General features: G+C 43.8%; 2 protein-coding genes across 7 annotated transcripts; one reads left to right on the plus strand and one right to left on the minus strand.

Annotated features, from left to right (window-relative positions):
• Nucleotides 1–225: 225 nt before the first annotated feature.
• Nucleotides 226–16,943, minus strand: LOC136748648 (myb-related protein B). 5 transcript variants are annotated; one of them, XM_066702575.1, is made up of 15 exons: nucleotides 16,297–16,459; nucleotides 14,331–14,427; nucleotides 14,058–14,129; nucleotides 13,672–13,764; nucleotides 13,180–13,400; nucleotides 12,362–12,512; nucleotides 12,170–12,229; nucleotides 11,504–11,728; nucleotides 5,700–5,987; nucleotides 5,181–5,323; nucleotides 4,733–4,832; nucleotides 4,204–4,311; nucleotides 3,861–3,980; nucleotides 1,995–2,129; nucleotides 226–850 (listed from the first exon to the last, which is right to left on the minus strand). In XM_066702575.1, the coding sequence occupies exons 1-15, from the start codon at nucleotides 16,314–16,316 to the stop codon at nucleotides 722–724; spliced, it is 1,962 nt and encodes a 653-aa protein (XP_066558672.1). In that variant the 5' UTR covers nucleotides 16,317–16,459; the 3' UTR covers nucleotides 226–721. The 5 variants fall into 5 exon arrangements, with proteins under 5 accessions (XP_066558672.1, XP_066558673.1, XP_066558670.1 ...); XM_066702576.1 differs by lacking the exon at nucleotides 11,504–11,728 and having other exon boundaries at nucleotides 16,297–16,452; XM_066702573.1 differs by lacking the exons at nucleotides 226–850; nucleotides 1,995–2,129; nucleotides 3,861–3,980; ... (3 more) ...; nucleotides 5,700–5,987; nucleotides 16,297–16,459 and adding exons at nucleotides 6,461–10,094; nucleotides 10,718–10,909; nucleotides 16,888–16,943.
• On the plus strand, nucleotides 16,561–19,366 carry LOC136748649 (uncharacterized). Of its 2 annotated transcripts, none has more exons than XR_010816603.1 (2): nucleotides 16,561–16,664; nucleotides 18,288–19,366. XR_010816603.1 is itself a non-coding variant. In XM_066702577.1 (2 exons), exons 1-2 carry the CDS (start codon nucleotides 17,052–17,054, stop codon nucleotides 18,968–18,970), a joined length of 732 nt encoding a protein of 243 aa, XP_066558674.1. In that variant the 5' UTR covers nucleotides 17,034–17,051; the 3' UTR covers nucleotides 18,971–19,366. The 2 variants fall into 2 exon arrangements, 1 of the variants encoding a protein (XP_066558674.1); XM_066702577.1 differs by lacking the exon at nucleotides 16,561–16,664 and adding an exon at nucleotides 17,034–17,100.
• The last annotated feature ends 274 nt before the right edge of the window (nucleotides 19,367–19,640 follow it).

Genomic DNA, 19,640 nt, shown 5'->3' on the forward strand with positions numbered 1-19,640 from the left:
ACTACCTGCTTTCTTAAACCTATATAACCACTCAGGCAGGTCTACAGTCTGGAATGCAGCAACACTGTGGAGAAAAATAATATATACAAAACAAGCCAAAGGCTAACTTTAAACCTAAGAAACAAAATTAATAAATGCAAGTTTATATAGTTAATGCTGAGCCTCTCTAAAGCTTAGTTAAGCCTTTTCAATAAATAAATTATGGAATGAATTACAAACAGTAAATCCTGTTGAGGTGGTGTAATCTACACTGATAAGACAGAATCATGCTCTAAACGTGATAAATCAATGGGAAAAGCACTAAAGTGGCCACATGTAGAAAGAGCGTTTTAGTTCTGGAAAAGTTTTGTTTGACTAGACAAATAGATTGCTCCTCTATTCCAGGAAAAGCTTCATATTATCTAGTTATACTTTTATTAAAGAGTCACATGAGAAATAAAAATAAATAAAAATTGATATTAAGTTGTGAGAAAAGTGATTTATGATAAAAGTTTTGTCATGAATATTTTACATCTTGACACTGCAGATTGGCTCATCAGCTGTCTGAGCACTGGGGCATGAAGGGTGCATACGTTTGTGATTTTCTGAACAGCTAAAATCACACTCTTTCTTGGTCTAGAAGTACAGCGCACCCCAAGGCCGGAGGGCCAGGGTGTGTTGTGCTGTCGGGCGCAGGGCTGGGGCAGCATGTGGGGCAGGCTGGGCTGCTGGGCGCTGGGGCTCAGGACAGGATGAGGGCTCGGTTGGTGGGGTTGGGGTTCAGCGAGCGCAGGTACCGCCTGGCCTTCTCCGTCATGATGAGCTGGTCCTTTGTCCGGCCGCACACCACCGCCTCCCAGGCCTGGGACATCTGAACAGAGGGCAGACAACAACTCAGCCAAGAGGAGGGCAAAGGGCCGAGAATCTTCACACTGTCCTGCTTCTCCTAAACGGTCAGATGGACTCTTCCCTGCTGTCCCTCAAACGTAGTTTCATATTTATACACATTTCCAGTGACAGTGAAACAGTGCCATTGATGTTACGGTTTGAAAACCCCATTATGAAATATTTACAAGACAAAGTATGTACATTAATCAAGGATGAAGAGTGATCGCTAACTTGGTAGTTAATGCCTTTGACAAATGATTTTTTCATGATGGTTAGAAAAGGTAGATCACTCTCATACAAGACTGTCTATAAAAATTACATCTGTATTAACAAATCCCAGATGTGTAGAATATTGAAGAGTGAAAAGGTGTATTCAATAGTTAATTAATGCATCAAGCTTACTGGTTAAGTTTAATTACCCAGTAAGCCCCACCCCTTTGTGTCATTGTGCCCTGCAGTCTAAATATGTAATGGTTTAAACGATCCATCCATCCATCCATCTTGGAAAGTGCTTATCCTGTTGAGGGTCGTGGCAAGAGGCACCTTCAGTCCTGTATAGATTATGAATTGTAGTGCCAATAGCAGTCTAAACTATTAAACCAGCAAGCCTGTCGCCAGCCCTACAACTAATACAAAATATTTAGCACCATTCCTCTGAATCGGGGTCTCCTGGCATTGAACCCGATGTCAGAGACGTGTGCATAGTGTAGCCTATTTTGAGTCAGTGACAGAGCCAGGGATAGGTAGGCAAGATTACCGCCTCTAGCATGGGAAAGTGACATGATATTGTCAATCTTCCATATTTCAAGCCTGGATTGGCTCTTCTCCATTTTCTAACCAATCGGCTTAATAAACAACAAGTGTGCAGAACATCAGGCCTATTTCTGCATATTTTGGAGTTACAATGCGTACCAGCATACTTTGTCAAAATGCGTACAGGTTGGCAGGTCTGCTAATAGGTATTCTCATCGTTAACATTAATTTGTAATGGCATAACACTTACACTCTCAGGTTACCAAATGCATCCTCCAGTCTGTTTGATACAAACTGTTCTACTGCTGGTTCAGCCAGGTCACAGCTGATAAGAGCTGCATCTCTCTGCTGTGGCAGCATGCCAGGGCACTCACCGGTGTGGGGGGAGCAGCACTGGGGTCGGGGGTCCTGTCACAGGGGGCCAGGATGAAGCCCTGGTCCAAGACGTTCTCCTCCTTCTTCATGGAGAGGGATGAGGAGTTCAGGGAAACTGATAGAGCGCTCTCCTCCTGCAACACACATTCCAACACCGGTACTGCACTGATCCTGCATCTTTTGTACTTATTTAATAAATGTATTTCTACATTAGAAAGTTGACACAAATTGACCACCATCTCATTATTAAATTTTGTGTGCAGAATATAACCACTGACTTCATCCAATTAAATCAGGATTCTACACACCCGTTCATTATAACCAGTTTCACTGTTTTTAAAGACAACACTCAGTCACAACGATCATACCTTCCCCCAAATATTGAATGCTACAAAGGTCAGGTCTACATCTTTTCATCACGGGGTACATTTCATCACCTGTGTCAGTTCATCACCAATTTGGTGATTCATCAGCACTTTGCATATTCAGTTACAAACTACACATGCACACTGTCTCTTGATTTAGATCAAATATTGTTTAATGACAAGTCTAATTTGGAATCATAGGTCAACTCCTACAGTTATAGCAGTTGTAGTCCGTTTTTCAGCTATTTATAACACGGTATGCAATGAAAGCACTTTGAAATGTCTCCATCTATTTACAGCTGCACATCAATGCAGAAAACACTTTAATACAGTGCCTTACACTAATACAAAATTATATTAACAGGTGATTGATCCAGAGACCTTGGTTTACAATGTGATCGCGATTGAATTCGATATGAAAGTTAGAAACTTGCTGAGCAGACAGACTAGAGCTATATCAAAACCTGCTACATAATAGCTAATATATGCATGTGTAGAAAATCATGTTTTGGGAATCAACATAACTCTTTCACAATGACAAATGTTATTACAAAGCACAGATTGTTGGCTATATTATTTTCAGTATAGCCTATTGCATAAATTGTAGGTCCCGGTTGGAGGAGAAAGTATTTATAACTTATTAATTTTCAGGAGTTTACAGCCGAAACACCTTATATGCATTTAATTCAAATGTTTATTAACATATAGGCATAAGATCAGATGTGGGAGAAATTCATGCATGCAGAGATATTTACTTTTAAATTACAAAGGCTGCACAGAAAGCAGCTATGGCTGATCTAGTGCTAAACTGTTTTTAATGTTATTTTAAATTAAAAAAATATATATTAATTTTTTTTTTTTTTAAATCGAAATGTATATCTATTCATTTTGGCAAAAATTACCATCCATATTTATTTACCGAATTGAATACGTACTTTCAAAAACCGACCTCAACATCAGGTCTAAAAGTCTGTAATTTGTAACTGAATATGCAATTTGCTGATGAACTGTCGCTGGTGATGAAATGTGTGACTAAAAGACGAGATCCCACACAGGTCTTCACAAAATGTGCTTAGAAAAAAAGGTCTGGATGGTTGTTCTTAAAACATTTCATGGGACATTAAGCTGACTAAAACGATACTCTTGACAGGTTTAACACTTAAATACAGATTTCACTATACTTTATTTGGATGACACTCTGAAGAGAGAATTCATAATGTAAAATAGCGGAGGAATTAATTTTCTTCAAGTCCATTGCCATTATTAATATTCTGCAATTGTTTCTATTCTGACAGTAAGAGAAGCAAGTCTTATAGGATTCCTTAAGTCTCACATGCATCACGTTTTGTTTCTGGCCATGAAACTTGTCATTGTTTTTTATATTATATTGTCCCATTAATTTATGGCAAATACACATACTGTATTTAAACACTGAACCCTGGGAGAATTACAATATTATTTGCTGTAATGGCCCAGTCCAGATCCAGGCATCTGTATTACCTTGGGGCTTTGTGCCGAGGGGGGTCTGGAGGCCTGCAGTCTCACTGGGAGGCTCTCTTTGATATCCATGGCATCCAGAGCCAGGGACTTCCGCACTTTCTTCATGGGCGGCCGATGGTGCTGGGAACGAAGGAAGAGCAGTTTATACAGATGCACCACAGCCAGACATTTAATCTGTGGCATAATTTCTGTGCCATCAAGGGAACAAACCCAGGACTGATAAACGCTGCCAAAGATGATATCCTTTACAAAACTGACAGAACTGCGCGACCCAAATTCTCCCTATTCTGACATCTACTCCCTGTCCACCCCTATCCAACCACACAGCTAAAACACTCTTTACCTGCTTGCGTCTCTGTTCCTGCGGAGTCTCGTCTTCCACAATGAGCTCAAGCCCAGCCTCACTGCGCAGCACCTCCTTCAGGTCCTCTTCTAGGTTGGGGGTTGGAGGCTGCCACAGAGAGAGAGAGAATTTAATTCATTTAAGTGAAGAGAATATCATACCACAAAAACTGAAATTAAATACTAAATTAAAGCAAAGCAGCATTAACAAAAATGGTAAAAACACTAAAAGGAAACCATATCAAATTTATAACTGGTTAACTGGTGTCTCGTGAGCAGCAGGATAGACATATGGCCAAATTCAAAAAGGTGTTGCTTTCAAATTGTATCCCAAATGACGAGTGGGTGGGGAAACTTAAGGACTATGAAGCGTTTTATGAATTACATGAAGTTTACAAAGATAAACGTGTGATTTTCCACCAATCAGGACCTCTTGCGGATATCATTGAGTGACATGTTTTGAGAATTCCCTGCTGTTTTCCTAAAAAGGCCCAATTTAGTTCTAGTCAATGAGCCCATGCGAGTCTCACCATTGGCTGCAGAGAGCCGTACTTCTCCATGGCATTTTTAAAGGGTGTTGGGGTCCGGGGGGTGGTGTTCAGGTCAGACTTGTGGTTGGGCGTGATGAACCTGCAGGACAAAAAGCACAAAACACTCAAATAACTCAATACACAACACCCAGACCTGCAGGTAGGAGCCATAGCAATGCAGAGACGGGTACAGACTAACAAGGGCAGCAATTGGCCTTTGAAGGCTACTATATAGATGGATATAATGATGGTTGACTTCTTCACAACAGCACAAATAGAAGATGTTGTCGTAAAATTCTAAATTCAGATGTGGGAGAGGGTGTGCCACAACACATTCAGCAGCTCTTTGGTCCTCTCGTCTTGACAAGCAGAATGATTAGAATCAAAAAACAGCTGCAGGGAGAAATATCCTAGAAAGAAGCCCAGCCCCGGCTGGGGGAATACATACACAGAGTTCTCCTTCTGGGTCAGGGGGGTCTTGTCCCGGTGCAGGGGTGTGGTAACGATGGCCTTCTGGCTGCAGACGGGGGTGGAGGTGAGAGAGGGGTTCTCCAGGTCCAGACTGTCCTGCTTGGTCCACATGTTCAGGAACTGCAAACACAACCACACACTCAGACACTTTTTCACCGCCAGCTGCTGGGAGCATTCACAGTACTTCTACCAACTTTACCCTCTCAGGTCTGATCAATCCTTCACACTGCATCTCATGTTTGATCTTTCTTTGTGAAGGCAAGTCGAGGCTTCAGCATATTTGAGAAAAATAAAGAAACATACGGGAGGCAAAAGAATAGATATATGTAGACACTTTGAGTTATATCTACTATTCTCATCTCAAAGCTGCAGAGCGATCCTGCCTTTTGCATACAATTATAGCTGGTGCAATCAAAGGACAACTAGAGTCGCTTCTGCAGAACTAGATTTGTATAGGCTCTGCTGTGAGACCTGCAGTCTGGAGACGGGTGGGTACCTGAGAGGGGGAGAAGGGCAGGATCTTGACAGGGGTGCTCTTGGGGGTCATGGTGTCATTGAGCTCGATGAGGCTGCTACCCGGGGACTGAGCGAGGCGCCGGCGGCTGCGACGGGTCAGAATGGAGGGGGGGGTGGCCCCGCCTGGCGAGATGGGGATGAGCTCTCCCCGGCTCCCCCGGCTCAGCTCCTGCAGCGTGCTCCCTTCCAGCCTGAACTGCAGCAGCTCCGAGCCCTGGCTGTCCTCGGGGAGGTCAAAGGTGGTCAGGTCACACCAGCCATCCAGATCCTGGACCAGGAGAAGAACAACGAGGGGTCATTGCGTTTGACAGCACCTGCTTTAGAGTCTCGGTAAGTTTCTATCCTAAATGAGCGCTTTTGTCCCTTCTACTCGCTCACTCGGACACACAGCATAAGGAAAAAGCAAGAGAGACAATGATCATGTGCCACAGGTAAGTGGAGGCATTTCAGCTGTAAATGAATTCACTAGCTCCTAGGTGATGTAAAAGACTGAAACCTCATGCAGTGGTGTCAAGGTCAAGTCAAGTAAAATTAGGAAATGTTCTAGGCATTTATTTACCTAGGAGAGAATGCAACATCTTACTGATGACATACACCACCACTCAACTTCTCCTGCAATTCTCCATTTGTGCTCCCAGACAGACAAACTTGATAAAATTATGATAAATGTCTATAAATATATACCAATACTAATGAAGTGGGATTTTGGGGGGGGGGAAACTAGATCAAGCAGCATTCGTGTTCAATACAAAGGCTTTTAATTAAGTAATTACAGGGGGAAGAAAAAAACAAAAAAAAAACAAATTGGTTCATAAAGCCTCAAAGATCGAGGTACAGCACACCAAGCCTCATCTGACACAGGTTTAGTAGGATACTAAGGCCAGAATCACATTAATGTACATCTCCCTACAAGACTACAAGTTGTAGTGGGCAGCTGGTAGTTTAATTATGCAAGTGGTACAAAGGAAGAAAAAAAATGTCCATATAGGCTCCAAAAGGAGGAACCCTTTAAGAGTGAACAATTATGACAATTTCAAGCAAATAATCCAAGGCATCATGGAGAGTGGAAATACTTTATTGAATCTCTATCCCTCGAGATAACACAGTTGGGTGCAAAAGAAAAACAAGAAGATATATATTATAAATATATATAAGTTAGCACAGAACAATGCAGATATTCTCGGGGGAATTTCACCTCCTTTTACTCCAATCTATCAAGGAATCTTGCATCTCACAATGCAAACACAATCACACTTTTGCCAGGAAATGTGTTGTCACGTGAAGACGGGCAATAGAAAGTGCTTATTCGGCTAGGAGTTTGGGGATGCAAGCTAAAGAGACCTCCTTCACATTTACTGCTCTGGGAACAAAAATACAAATGCTTTGCATCCATTTGTTATTTAAATGCCACTATCACAAACTTAAATCTCTACAGGCTTTTCCTGCAGTTCAGAAAAGAAACTAGATGGAGCAGTACAGTAACAGGGGCTAAATCCTATTGACCTGTAGCATTCAAATACGTTTCAGCTCTTTGGTTAGTATAGGAGAGTTGCTAGTGAGAACGATTGTTACTTGAATATATAACTCAACCTCATTCTTATGCTCATGTTGTAAAGGCTTGAGCGGATATTGTTTAGGTGAGTGAAATCACACAATCTATTCCAAAGACCTCATCCCTCCCTGCATGTTGCAAGATGCTTATCATTACTGGAAAGAGGTCCCAATAATAAGTTGTAGGGATCCCTTTACATTAACTGCCTACAATGCGTTTAATACACCAAGCATGATAGATTTAACACTATTGTAGCAATTAATCTGAATTCAAAACGGATGGGAATGAAAAAGGCTTTGCAGATTTCAGTCTGTGATAACACTAATGATGAACTTAAGCCTGATTCTGCAACTTCATGAGACTTAATGAAGCATTTAAATCAGGAACAATCATTTACATTTATTGAGACTGAATCACTTGCTGTATTCAGTTTCTGCTGATGCTGTATTTATACAAGTATTGTACATAATCAGACCAGGGAATAAAGTCACGATTCATCTTATTTATATGCATTAGTTCAATGTGAAAATAGAGAACTACATAGAAAAGTAAAAAAAAACAAATCTAAAAGACATTTACCAAACTAAGCAAAAGAAAACTGAACAGCCATTCAATTTAACTTTGCATTATCAAATAACGAAATTGAGATTGTGGTCTACCCCCTTGTGCACTGGAAAAATTTGTGGATTGAGGTGCTTTGAGACTAACCTGGTCTCTTAAGACATTTTATTGCAAATGTAATATGTCCTCTGTCTTTGTTGCCTTTTCACTCATACAAGAAAAATAGCTTATTCCTACCATTCAAAGGCCTAAAACGGATAATGATTTGATTATAAAGTGTTACGAGTTTTCCCTTTTGGGCTCCTCATTACTGGATCAGTTAATCTGAGAGCAGCAATAGTGTCTGCAGGAAGGCTGTTGATCAGGCTATTTGCACTCCCCTTTCTTGAGAGACTCTCTGAACAGAAGGAGCCTCTCAGTTGTGTGGGGGGGCAGCTTGCTCCTCCTGGCTCGCACAATGCATCCAGCCAGGGGGAAGAGGCGGTCAAAGCCCCCGGAGGTGGCAGGCACAGCCAAGAGCTTCCTGGACAGATTTTGCAGCTGAGGGAAACGGCTGGCTTCCCTCCAGAAGATTTGGGGAGAGGCGTCTCCGTCCAGCAGAGTCTCGGACAGGTAGAGATCCAGCTCTGAAAACTTCATGGTTTTAGTGGGTGGCTGGAAGAAGCTGAAGATCTTCTTGCGCTTGAGGTTGCTGCTCATGGGGCTGGAGGCGTCTGTGTCATCATTAACATCTTCCTGACTGTCCTCCTGCTTCAGGCCCCCTTCTTCCTGGGCGTTCCAGATACCCAGGTCACCCATGGCTGACTCCACCACCGTCTTGGCTTGGAATTTGCAAGGGGCATTGAGCAAACCACTCTCCACTTCAAGCTTGGTGTCTGAGAAGGGCTGCAGCTTGATCCTGGGGTCCAGCACAGTGGCTAGAATCAGGTCCCTCTGCAGGATGAGCGGCTGGAACCTGGCATGCAGGCCGCTGCGCAGGGCCTTACAGAAGTGAGCGTAGTTTGTTGACCTGGTCTCAAGAGTCTTGTCCAGGCCAATGATGGAGGGGATGATGAGAGAGAAGGTGATGCCCTCACCCTGCAGCACCTGGGTGGCCTCCTCAAAGGGCTCTAGCAGCCCAATGATGTCCAGAACCTGCTCCCGCTTGGCCCTCACCTGTGGTGGGGAGCTGGACGAGTCCTTGGCCTCGATGCGAGCCTGGGCCAACAGGGTCATGACAGAGCCCCATACCGCCTCCTGCACCATCTTGCGGACGGACGTGAAGGTGGAGTTCCAGCGGTAGTTGCTGGCGGAGAGTGGAGGGGCCAGAGACAGGCCACACTCCTTCACCAGCACTTCAGTCCAGTAGGCACTGCGACGGAAGAAAGCCACCACATTGTGGACCTGGGAGAGCAGGTTCTCCACCACCCGTGAGGTTTTCAAAGCCTCCTTGATAACCAGCTGCAGGAGGTGTGCGATGCAGTTCACCCGCGTCCCGAACTGGATCTCCGAGAACTCAGTTTCCTCGATGGGGTAGCAGTCAGCCAGGAAACCGAGGACATCTTCCTCATCCGGGTCATTCTTCTGGGTGGAGCACATCACCCTGTAGTCACAGAACAGGTCGTAGCTGGAGATTATGTTCTTAGCCTCCCCAGTGATTATGTATCCAATGTTGTGGGGGAAGAGGCCATAGCTGAGCAGCACGGCCTCTAGCTCCCGGGCCACCACAGCCACGAGGTTCTTGTGGTTCAGGTGACGGAAGGCGACGGTGGGCCGATGGATGTTCCACTGCTCGTCGAAAAAGTGCAGCTGGACGCCAATGATAGGTTCCCCATAGCGGCTGGCCCACAGGTCCAGGGTGGCATGAATGATGGCGTCGCCCCCTCCCGTGGCTATACAGCTCTTCAGCTCCCGGATCAAAGTAGGCTTGACGGCCTTCTCCACCTCATCGTACAGCCTGAGCCCGACGGTGCGCTGAGACAGTCTGGGGTAACGTGGCTCCACCACCATCATGAAGTTTCGGAATCCAGAGCCTTCCACAAAACTGAGGGGGAGCATGTCTTCAGCAATCATTCTCAAGACCGCCTCCATGACGACCTTCTGTCGGATCTGGACAAAGTTGGAGGAAGAGGAGGAGGAGGGGCCGCTAGCTTCCTGGACAACTGCAGGGCATGGGGAGACGGCCGCCCGAGGAGGGGAAAGGGGCTGTGCTTTTACATCTGCTCGCTCCTTTTTAATTTTCAGTTTTATCTTTTGTCCCACTAAATCCTTCATATGCCTGGTCTATAAAACAAAATGGAGAGATGGAAAAAAAGCAAAACATCTTTCAATAAATTTAATTTTCATTTAGGAAAGCACACCAGAAATGCGTTTAATGTAAAAAGTCTATAGTATACGACCAGAATGAGCCAACAGTCAGCGACTGGACAATATTTCTTCTGCACAATTGCTGTTAACACCTAAATATGATCACATCTTGTGGAAAAGGCTCATCCATGATATGGAGTGATTACAAAATTGAGTATTTCATATCTTTGTCAGAAGTTAAAATGCAACATTTAAAAATGAATCCATAACAAAACGTATACTTATAGTTGTAAGGCTGGCTAGCTCTCTTCCCCACAACACTGGCAGCATGGCAATTACAGCTTCCAGTTCATTCCAGTTCTTTAACTACCAGCTCTAACACTTTCTAACTTTTACTCTAAAGTTAATTCCGCTAAGTTTTGAGATGTAAAACTGTAGTACAAATTTGATGGTGTGTTCAGATGGTAAATTACAAACAATTGTGCTAGATTGAAACAAACCGATCAAAATAATTGGCCAATATAGATTTAGACCATTTGAAAGTTTGCCAATTCAACGTCTGTTAGCAAGAAGGCAGTGAGTGCAGGGTGTGGCCTCACCTTGATGTGCCGGAGGAAGTTGGAAGTGGTGCCTGGCTTGGAGTGGACTTGGAAACGACAGAGCTTGCAAGTCATTGTGGTAATGCCTCCCTCGTGATGCCGCAAGTCTCTAAAAAAGGGCTTCAGCGAATCCGGGAGATTCGAATCACCACTGCTCCCCTTTTTTCTGGCCGGCTTGGGGCGAGGAGAAGACTGGAATTCAAGTGATCACAAGTTGCAGGATCGACCTTATGAAGTCATTGTTACCAGCACCTCCATTGCCAGGGCAGTGAAAGTGTGGCATAATCCTGTTAGCGCGATGTGGTCCTGCTACATGCAGAGCAGTGGCCAAAGTGGAGTTACTGCAAAGTCCTAAACCATGTCCTTTGCAGGGACAGTACATGAACCTGACACAGATACAGGAAGTGGTGGTGGAGAACAAACCTGCTAGACTACACCACACTTCAGAGAAATAAATTACCTCTGCAGGTCAACATGAAATATTGTATGGTTCTTTCCCCTATAGTACAAGATCAATGGAGATCAAGAGAGGTGAAAGAGAGGAGAAGAAAAAAAAAAAAAAAAAAAAAAAAAAAATGCTCACTCACTCATTCATTCACTTGCCTAGTTGACCACAATGGCAGGACTAGGGGGTGATGACTCGAGAGAGAGATATAGAATCTTCTGGCACTCAAACCCAAATCACCCATTTTGGTGCTGGGCATTCTTAGGGAGACTGGCCAAAAGGACACGGTGTTCAGATTTCCTTATGCCCCCCACCCCCCAGCACGCCCCGGAGAGACTCACCCCCTCAATCAGCTCCAACGCCTCCTTGAAGGCGGGGCCAGGCGTGGGCGATAGGAAGCCAGCACTGTCCACCACCCAGCGACTGGGACAGGGCTCTCCCGAGGTGTCCGGTTCACTTTTAGGGGTCAGCCCCCCGGGGAGCTGGGGGAGGGGCGGGGACTTTGGGGAAAGCGCTTCCCCCGAGGCTGAGCCTTTTGGATCTGGGGCCGAGGTGGGAGGGGAGGCCTACAGACAGACACAGGCACACGCATACACACGAGTTAGACCCAGGGAAGGTCCAGAGAATGACAGAGGCAGCAGTCTAAAATAGACCTCAAGGGAGGGATGACTTTTACGCCATTCATTGAGTATCCTAGTGGAATTCCATGAATCAAAGCTGTCCAAAAGGGACTTCAGAAATAAAACCATGAATGCATCAGACAACTGCAAGACAGTGGGATCAGAGATTATGTCAACTGTACTAATTTAGGACTGTGGCAATACTACAGGAATTGAAATTCATCAACACATTCATCTCTGCTGTGGAAATTTTGGATCCAAGCAACTGGCTAACCAGAATCTATATACTGTGGATGCTCAATGAAGTTCAGAAACAAAAGACAGAAATGCAGTCGAGAGGGAGAGCGAGAGAAACTGGGTAAAGAAGACCGACAATGTGATTCTCACCTGTTCTGCAGCCGAGGGCTCTGGGTCAGTTTCCAGCACCACGTCACACTGGAACCCGGCCTGCACAGAATTTAATTAATGCTGTAAACTAGGTACTAACCAATATCAATGATCTACTATTCACGTTCCCTTGAATTAAACACGCATGATGCTAAATAATGGGATTTTTGTGTAATGCGTTTTAGTACACACCTGCTTGTCCTCTTTGTAGTATTCCATGACCTCTCCATGCTCCAGCGGGGGAACTGCTTTCAGGGGCTTGTCTTCCTCTCCAGCATAGAAACCCATCTCCACTTTGCGCTTGATGGTGGAGTTCCAGTGGTTCTTCACGGCATTGTCCGTCCTGCCAGGGCCAAATTACAGCTTAGAAAAGACTACTTATTTCTCCAATCTTAAACAGTTGTATTTGTCAAGAACTAACTTTATTTTTGGTTCGACATATAATGTGTAATTGAGAATGTGTGCCAGGCACATTAAAAAATCCTGTGCATCTCGCGTAAGAATGTAAAGATAGTAATTTATACATTAATGTATTGGTTTTAAGGGACTACAATCCTATGCAAGTTACAAATATAGATCAATTTGAAACATTAAGCAATTTATAAACTAGGACTTTATTTTGTGTCCATACGTTTCATTTTCACTGTATTAAAGCTCTAGTTTTCATTGTATATACAAATAGTATTATCTTAACATGATGGACAGCGATGGACTGGCGTCCCGTCCTGGGTGTATTCCTGCCGTGCACCCTATGCCTACAGGGATCGGCTCTGGCTTCCCCACGACCCTCTCCAGGATAAGCGGTTTCCAAGATGGATGAACTTATTGAAAGCCAAGTTTAACGAAGCCAAGCGCTGCATGGGTTTCCATGTCTTTGTTTTGTTTGCTTTTCTCTTTGCTGCTCTTGGTGTTTACAATAACTGGAAATAGCATGTTGCTTTATTTCTCCTGTAAATCACCAGTATTTGTAATGAATGTTCTCATAGAAAGAGAAACAATTGGCCAGTTACCTGCCAGGCAGCAGCTTGGCGATCTCAGCCCAGCGGTTGCCCAGGACACGGTGGGCCTGGTAGATGATACGGTCCTCCTCTGCTGTCCAGGAGGACTTCTTGACCTCGGGGTTGAGGTGGTTGTGCCAACGCTCCCGGCACTGCTTGCCCAGGCGCCCCTTCAGGTGCTTAGCCACCATGGCCCACTGCTTGGTGCCATACTTCTTCACCAGTTCAATGACCTGCAGAGGGTAAGAGAGGGAAGGTCAGGCTGAGAAGCAGTGGAAGGAAGGTGATGAGGAAAATACAAATACAAAACACTGTTTAGGAATTTAAGATCCATATAAGCACTGTAAAGGTGAATTGGCTACAATGCTGACTAGGCATTCTGATTTGAACAAACAAGGCAGGGAAAATGACTTCAGGCATCCACTGCTGGTTCAGTACTCTGTATTTGTTTAGATCTATAGTTCAGGTGTAGTATGGTCAGGCACTCTCGGTTCCAGAACTCACCTTCTCGTCCTCCTCCTTTGTCCAAGGACCTTTGATCAGGTCTGGGTTCAGCACCTTAAACCACCTGTGCTGGCACTGATGCTCAGTGCGGCTCTGTGGGTGACAATACAAACAGTTGCCTCGTTATGATCGGATGTAATTCAGCAAAATGTGGCAACAGCCTTGAGATGCCAGAAGAAATGGTGAGCTCAGACTGAATTTCCTGCTCTCAGAGGAGGTCACCCATCCAACATCAGGATTAGAGAAATTTTTGGGTTTGGTAGACTTCTTTTTACACTTCATACATTTCCACCATTGGTTTTGTATGCTACAACCTCACCCCCCAACAACTTACACATCTTTACTCTGGATTTTGTTTCCCACTTGCCTACGGGATGGATACTCACTGGTAAGAAACTGGAGATGGATTTCCAGTCATTCTGTCCAAAATTCTGAACTAGGGTCCTCAGGTTCTCATCCTAAAAATCAAGATACCCATTAATTCCATGTAAATGTGAATTATAACAATTTCCAAACAAATTAAAGGAATGTCTTTTGAAGGAAACCCTACAGAACAAAATGCTAAATTTGGGAGACTACAAACATCACTAAAGTTGCCACAGACAAAGAGCCTGCTGGTGACTGTCTTGAGAGAGCTGTGGATAATTCAGGTCACCCACCTCTTCTGTTGTCCACTTCACCTTGACCTTTCCACTTTCCCGCTGCTCTGCCACATCCGAGTCTGTGTCCTGATACACCGTGTCCTCACCATCTTCCCTGCAACAGTACCACAGGTCAAAGGTCAGAGACATCTTGAAAATTCACCTTGCCTGACATTCATTTTAGTAACGGATCACTTATGTTCTCCACTCTCACATTTTTGAGTGCCAAAAAAAATCATGCTGTGTTGCATTGGAATCTGTAGTTATTTTCTTATTCTTACCGATTTAAGAGTTTTGAATACAACAAGTAAAATGCTTTCCAGCCGTGCACCATTTATTTTTCTTCTGCATTTGTTTAAATTGATTGAGAGCCAATGACTCCTATTTAGCATAATTTTACCACTGCATTGATTAGAGGAATCCTTGCCACAATAAATATCACCTAGTGTAAACTCTGCATTGCAGACTTAGTTTATCCTCTTATCAAAATCAACTGGCTAACAATCCCAATCACCCAATAGGCACAACCATTCAACCATAAAAAGCTGAATTGCCCAAATGACCAGGAATTTAAAGATGTCCTACATTATAAAAACCTCAGATACAGTTACACATTTCAATTAATTACAGGCCTCAATTTTGCATTTAATTCCAGTTTCAGACTGGGTACACTTTGGGTCAATAAGCTTGTCTTTTGAAAACCCATATTTTCATGAAAGTAAACTTTACATGAAATGCAAACATTTCCCCTTAGTTCTTAAATCAACCGTAAACACCAGCATAAAACATGAATGACAGTAAGACATAACATAAGGGATTCTTCTGAGGACAAGTGTAACGTGTTTGTGTCTAATTGTATATTTCTTAGAAGACGTACGTCGAGAGGAGACCTTCGATGCACAAAGCCTACAGCAAACAGGATATCAAGATTTTAAGGTGGAAAAACAGCGTTTACATTCTACTAGTGTCACACACCCATTGTATGACCTTTTAAGCACCGATATGGACAAACCTCATTGTTACATAGAATATACTGTATTTTATTAACCATTCCAAGTTACTATAACTCCCCAATTCTTTTGTGCATGGCTTAACATGTGGCTCTGTTGACGTAAAAGTTTGTGTTAAGTGCCACTGTTGTGGTTTAGGATAATGCGCAACCAAAGGCATCATCTTAACAACTAAACGAGGCTGACTGTCGACATTTCCGTTAGGGTTTCAGATTTACGGACAAATAAACCGATGATCGATTGACTTTCACAAAAATACCCAATTATTCAAAATGATAACCGTTAGATTACATGCAACATTAGTTCTACCCAATTCATGCAAATCGATTTACCCTCCCCCACCCAGCAAGATGCATTTATTTTTTGACCACAGAAAAAACGACAACGTTTTAAAAGCGTCAAAAGACACGCTATGGTAGAAATCTTTAAAATGCTAAATACCGCTGCTACATCATTTTGGAAGACATGCTCCATTTTCCCTTTCTTGGTCTAGACAGAGGACACGATTAACTTCAATGTCAATCAAAATATAGGCAACTTCAGAGTGTTAGTCTCCAAAGTTACTGCAGCGAAACTAATCTGCTTAAACACAATGAACGAAACGCTTAATGGCGCAAATTGAGAAGATTGTACATTACAAATAAATAGAACGGTGGCAGTTTATACACGGACAGATGTCGAGTTGACCAAGTGAAACTTAATAAAACTGACTGTGAACAGACAGCGGTCCCCCCAGGAAGATATATTATTGCAAAACTGCAACCTGGCTGCAGACACAGACGGGCGGGGGAAATGCACACTTACTTAACAACTGCAACAAACACTGGAACACTTGCACATTAAAACCTTGACAAAAAAATACATTTTTCAAACACACTACACTTTCATAGATCTCGCTTTACATATGTACACATTTGTAACAAAAACTCCGCACAAACCGGCGCAAACTGAACAATAGTGTGCGTGCTGCTTACCCGCGCGCCCACCAGGACATGTCTCCGCGCCGCTCTCGGCAGCCCGCAACAGCGTGATTTCACGGCAATCCGCCCCCCCAACACCACAACCACTACGGACGCATGGATGAGGGTTTTTTAATTTGGACTGGTTTTCGGTGCGAAACGGTGCGGGTTTTGGAGGCAACACGCACTGCCCGCGCGGTAGTTTCTATCTCGCGCCCAGCGTCTCGCGCAGGTTTTCCCGGGAGTGACGCGCGCGCTCGGGGGGGGAAGCGGGGCCGGACGTGCGTGCGTGCGCGCGCAGGGAGGGTATCGGTACGCGCGCGTCCCCGTTATCGTTTTTAAAAGTTGTGACGATGAAGGCCGCGATGCACTATGACACAATGGTAATTATTTCTACATCACTGCACTCGTATGACAACTTTATAACAGAGAAATACACATTTAAAAAGCATAGCTTTTATGTTGCATCTTGACCGAAATCAAGCGGTAGAGCAAACCTAGACGCTCATCCGTGCGTCTTAATGTCCTGCTCAGCGGTGGGAATTGGATATCCAACCCCATTGATTATTTATTGACTTGCACACAAAAGAAGCTGCGTGGCGTTACCTGACCATTTCCATTCCCGTTGGCCCTTACCAGCCCACGACTTGCACATCGTGAATAAAGCACGGATTATGAATGATCACGCCTTTTAAAATGCTGAATGTTGGTAGCAAACGAAATGATAGGCTAATTAGTTTGACGAGGTTTATAAATGCAGGCTGTGCGCAATGGGGGGGTCATTAACAGGCATCATGGACAGCGAGCGTCTGCGGGCTGGTGAGCAATTCAATGCGCCGCGACACACAGACTGAAGTTTTAGTGCGGGCCGTTTGTTGCCTTTTGGGGGCCCTAAGCAGCGCTTTTCATTCATGTCTGGCAGCTCAGTGGAAAATCATGGTATCAAACATCAGGCTACCGAGGTTTATTTAGGAGCGCCTTGTACCCAGGGACACTGTACAAAATCACTGTTGCTTTGGAACAGAACAACGTTAAGCAAAAGCTTTTAAAATGTGTTTTAGAATATAATGTTTAATATTAATTATCTGCACCTTTTTTTTTATTGTACCTAGCTCGAGCCTTCCTTGACACACCCCTGTACCCCCCTTGCAAGTCGCAGTTTGACCTAAACCAAGCTACAATTGCCAAATCCCATTTGCTGATTTTAATTAGCTGTGTTAGCCAACTTGATTGATGCGGAACTAGGTTGTAATGTTACAGCCTAGATTTTCACTGAGACCGAAAAAAAGCCTTGCAGATCCCATTCAAGGTCAAACTCGCTCTAGATGCAAATACAGACACCGTGTTTTAATAAAACGCTATTTGGCGGCACATAAGGTGAACTTGGACTGTCCAGTTAAAGTAACGAGAAAAGCCCGCTAAGGTTTAGCTACACATTACATGCCCTCGTCATTAAAACGACGATTTTTAATGACGAGGGGATTTAATGTAAACGTGCTTATGTGTTTAGGAAATAAACGCCTTGACATGTTTATACGTTGCAACACTTTTTAAACGCATTGACACGTTTATTAAAATGCAGGCGTTTATAATCTAAACACCTGATAGTGATACCAATCTAATTGAAATATACATAAATTTTATCAAGATGGCTAAATGGCATTAAGCCACATGTTAATTACAATATTAAACGTTTATTATAAAACAATGAAATGCAGGTGTTGTGGCTTATATATGTCAATACAAATCTATGTTCAAAATGGTTTGTATAGATGCAGAAACTATAGAACAACAATGTTTGTAAAAGGGACCGTGACAATGACTTTTTTTATCAGATTTGTAGTTTGAAATCTGTGAAATGCAAGAACACCTGTCATGCAACCCATGTATCAATTGGGGTCAAAGGTCATGCTTTGACCACTATACTTAGTATTTCTGTTCATGTCATGTTGCTGGAATAAGAATCTCAATATTGGCATGTAATGTAACTTGTATCTTCTTTCTAGTATGCCCAGACCTTCCTGTACCCTGGAGCCAAGACAGCTCCTCATTGACAGACCTGGAAAAAGCCTTTGTTCATTGCCAGAGTCTGTCCGGCTCAACTCTGTCCCAGGAGTCGCAGACGAGCAGCCGAGAAGCCCTGACCTCACGCTCGGACATTGTGGTGGAGTACGCAGGAGTGCTTGTCCCCCAGTTCCACTCGCCTTCCCTGCAGTCTCCTTCCCGCTTGCTCGACAATCTCTCCCTACAGGCCCAGGAAACCCTACAGAACCTCAGCACATCGACCATCCCTCTGGACAGCAAGTCGTCCACACCATTTCAAGGGGAGCACCCCAAGAAGGTCACTCTGCAGAGTTCTCCCAACCTGTCCTGTTCAGATTTCTCTGTGCTGCTGTCTGCAGCCCAGCCACACTGGGAGATATCCCTGATCAGGAGTTTCCAGGACAGCTCCAATTCTCCCATGCAATTCAGTCCTCTAGATGTGGCCGAGTCAACTTGGAGTCCCCTCTGCAATTCGGGCCTCTCCTTTGCTGAAAGCTTTTCCCTGCCCTGTGCCGGAGTGCCACCCCAGTCCCACCTTGGGTCGGAACTCCAGAGGTCCTGGAAAGAGTCTGTCACAGCCAGCCAGGTCCCCTCTCTCACCCTCACCCTTCCTCCTACTGATGGCAAGTGGAAAAGGCACACTTAAAATGCCCCTTCCTGTGCAGAGAAGCTAGATGCTGGCCTTGGCAACTAACAGGATGTCGAGTTAAGTTTTTAACCAGACCACAGGTTGCTGTGCTTGAAAACCTTTTATTCTCTGTAGTACTCTTGCATTACAAATTCACATTTACTAAACTTTAATTGGGAATCCTGTAGGAAAGTAAATTTGTGATGCAACTCCAGTCTGGATTGTGCCATCTTGAATTTTTTGCAGAGATGGAGTGAATGTGGTAGAGGTTGCCAACTGCAGGATGGTCTCATCTCTACTGGTTCACAGATCTTTCTAAATGTATCTTCATGGTCTTCCTTTCTGTGAGGTGTGTGTGTGTCCTATTAACAATGCTAATAAAATGTATATGAAATAAATAAAAAAATAACAATGGCTTTGTGTAGAGAAGTTTTGTTGATGGTTTTCCTCTGTGAAGTTGGCACCCCATGTGTTCAGAAAATGAATACAAATATTTCGGTTTAGTTTGTGCTGCAAAAATAACTGACGGTATGGTTTGAGATTTAACCTATTTCATGTGCAGTGATGTTACTCTGCACCCAAAGTAACTCCAATTCCCTTTAAAAGTGGGCTTTATAATAGGTATTGCATTTATACCTATTTATTTATTTATTTATTGTAGGTAAGATGAAATTTAAATTAACTGAGC

Source organism: Amia ocellicauda, chromosome 4 (assembly GCF_036373705.1).
Source record: "Amia ocellicauda isolate fAmiCal2 chromosome 4, fAmiCal2.hap1, whole genome shotgun sequence".
Taxonomy (NCBI): Eukaryota; Metazoa; Chordata; class Actinopteri; order Amiiformes; family Amiidae; genus Amia; species Amia ocellicauda.

Bases quoted from the DNA above. Each gene is read 5' to 3' on its own strand.
- LOC136748648 (XM_066702572.1), bottom strand. From the start codon at position 16,316: ATGTCCTGGTGGGCGCGCGG. The intron at 12,513-13,179 runs GTAACTGGCCAA...TGGCCCTGGCAG, and splicing joins GCCAAGCTGCTGCCTGGCAG to GACGGACAATGCCGTGAAGA. The intron at 10,095-10,717 runs GTGAGGCCACAC...TTTGTTTTATAG, and splicing joins ACTTCCTCCGGCACATCAAG to ACCAGGCATATGAAGGATTT.
- LOC136748649 (XM_066702577.1), top strand. From the start codon at position 17,052: ATGGGGGGGTCATTAACAGGCATCATGGACAGCGAGCGTCTGCGGGCT. The intron at 17,101-18,287 runs GTGAGCAATTCA...TCTTCTTTCTAG, and splicing joins CAGCGAGCGTCTGCGGGCTG to TATGCCCAGACCTTCCTGTA.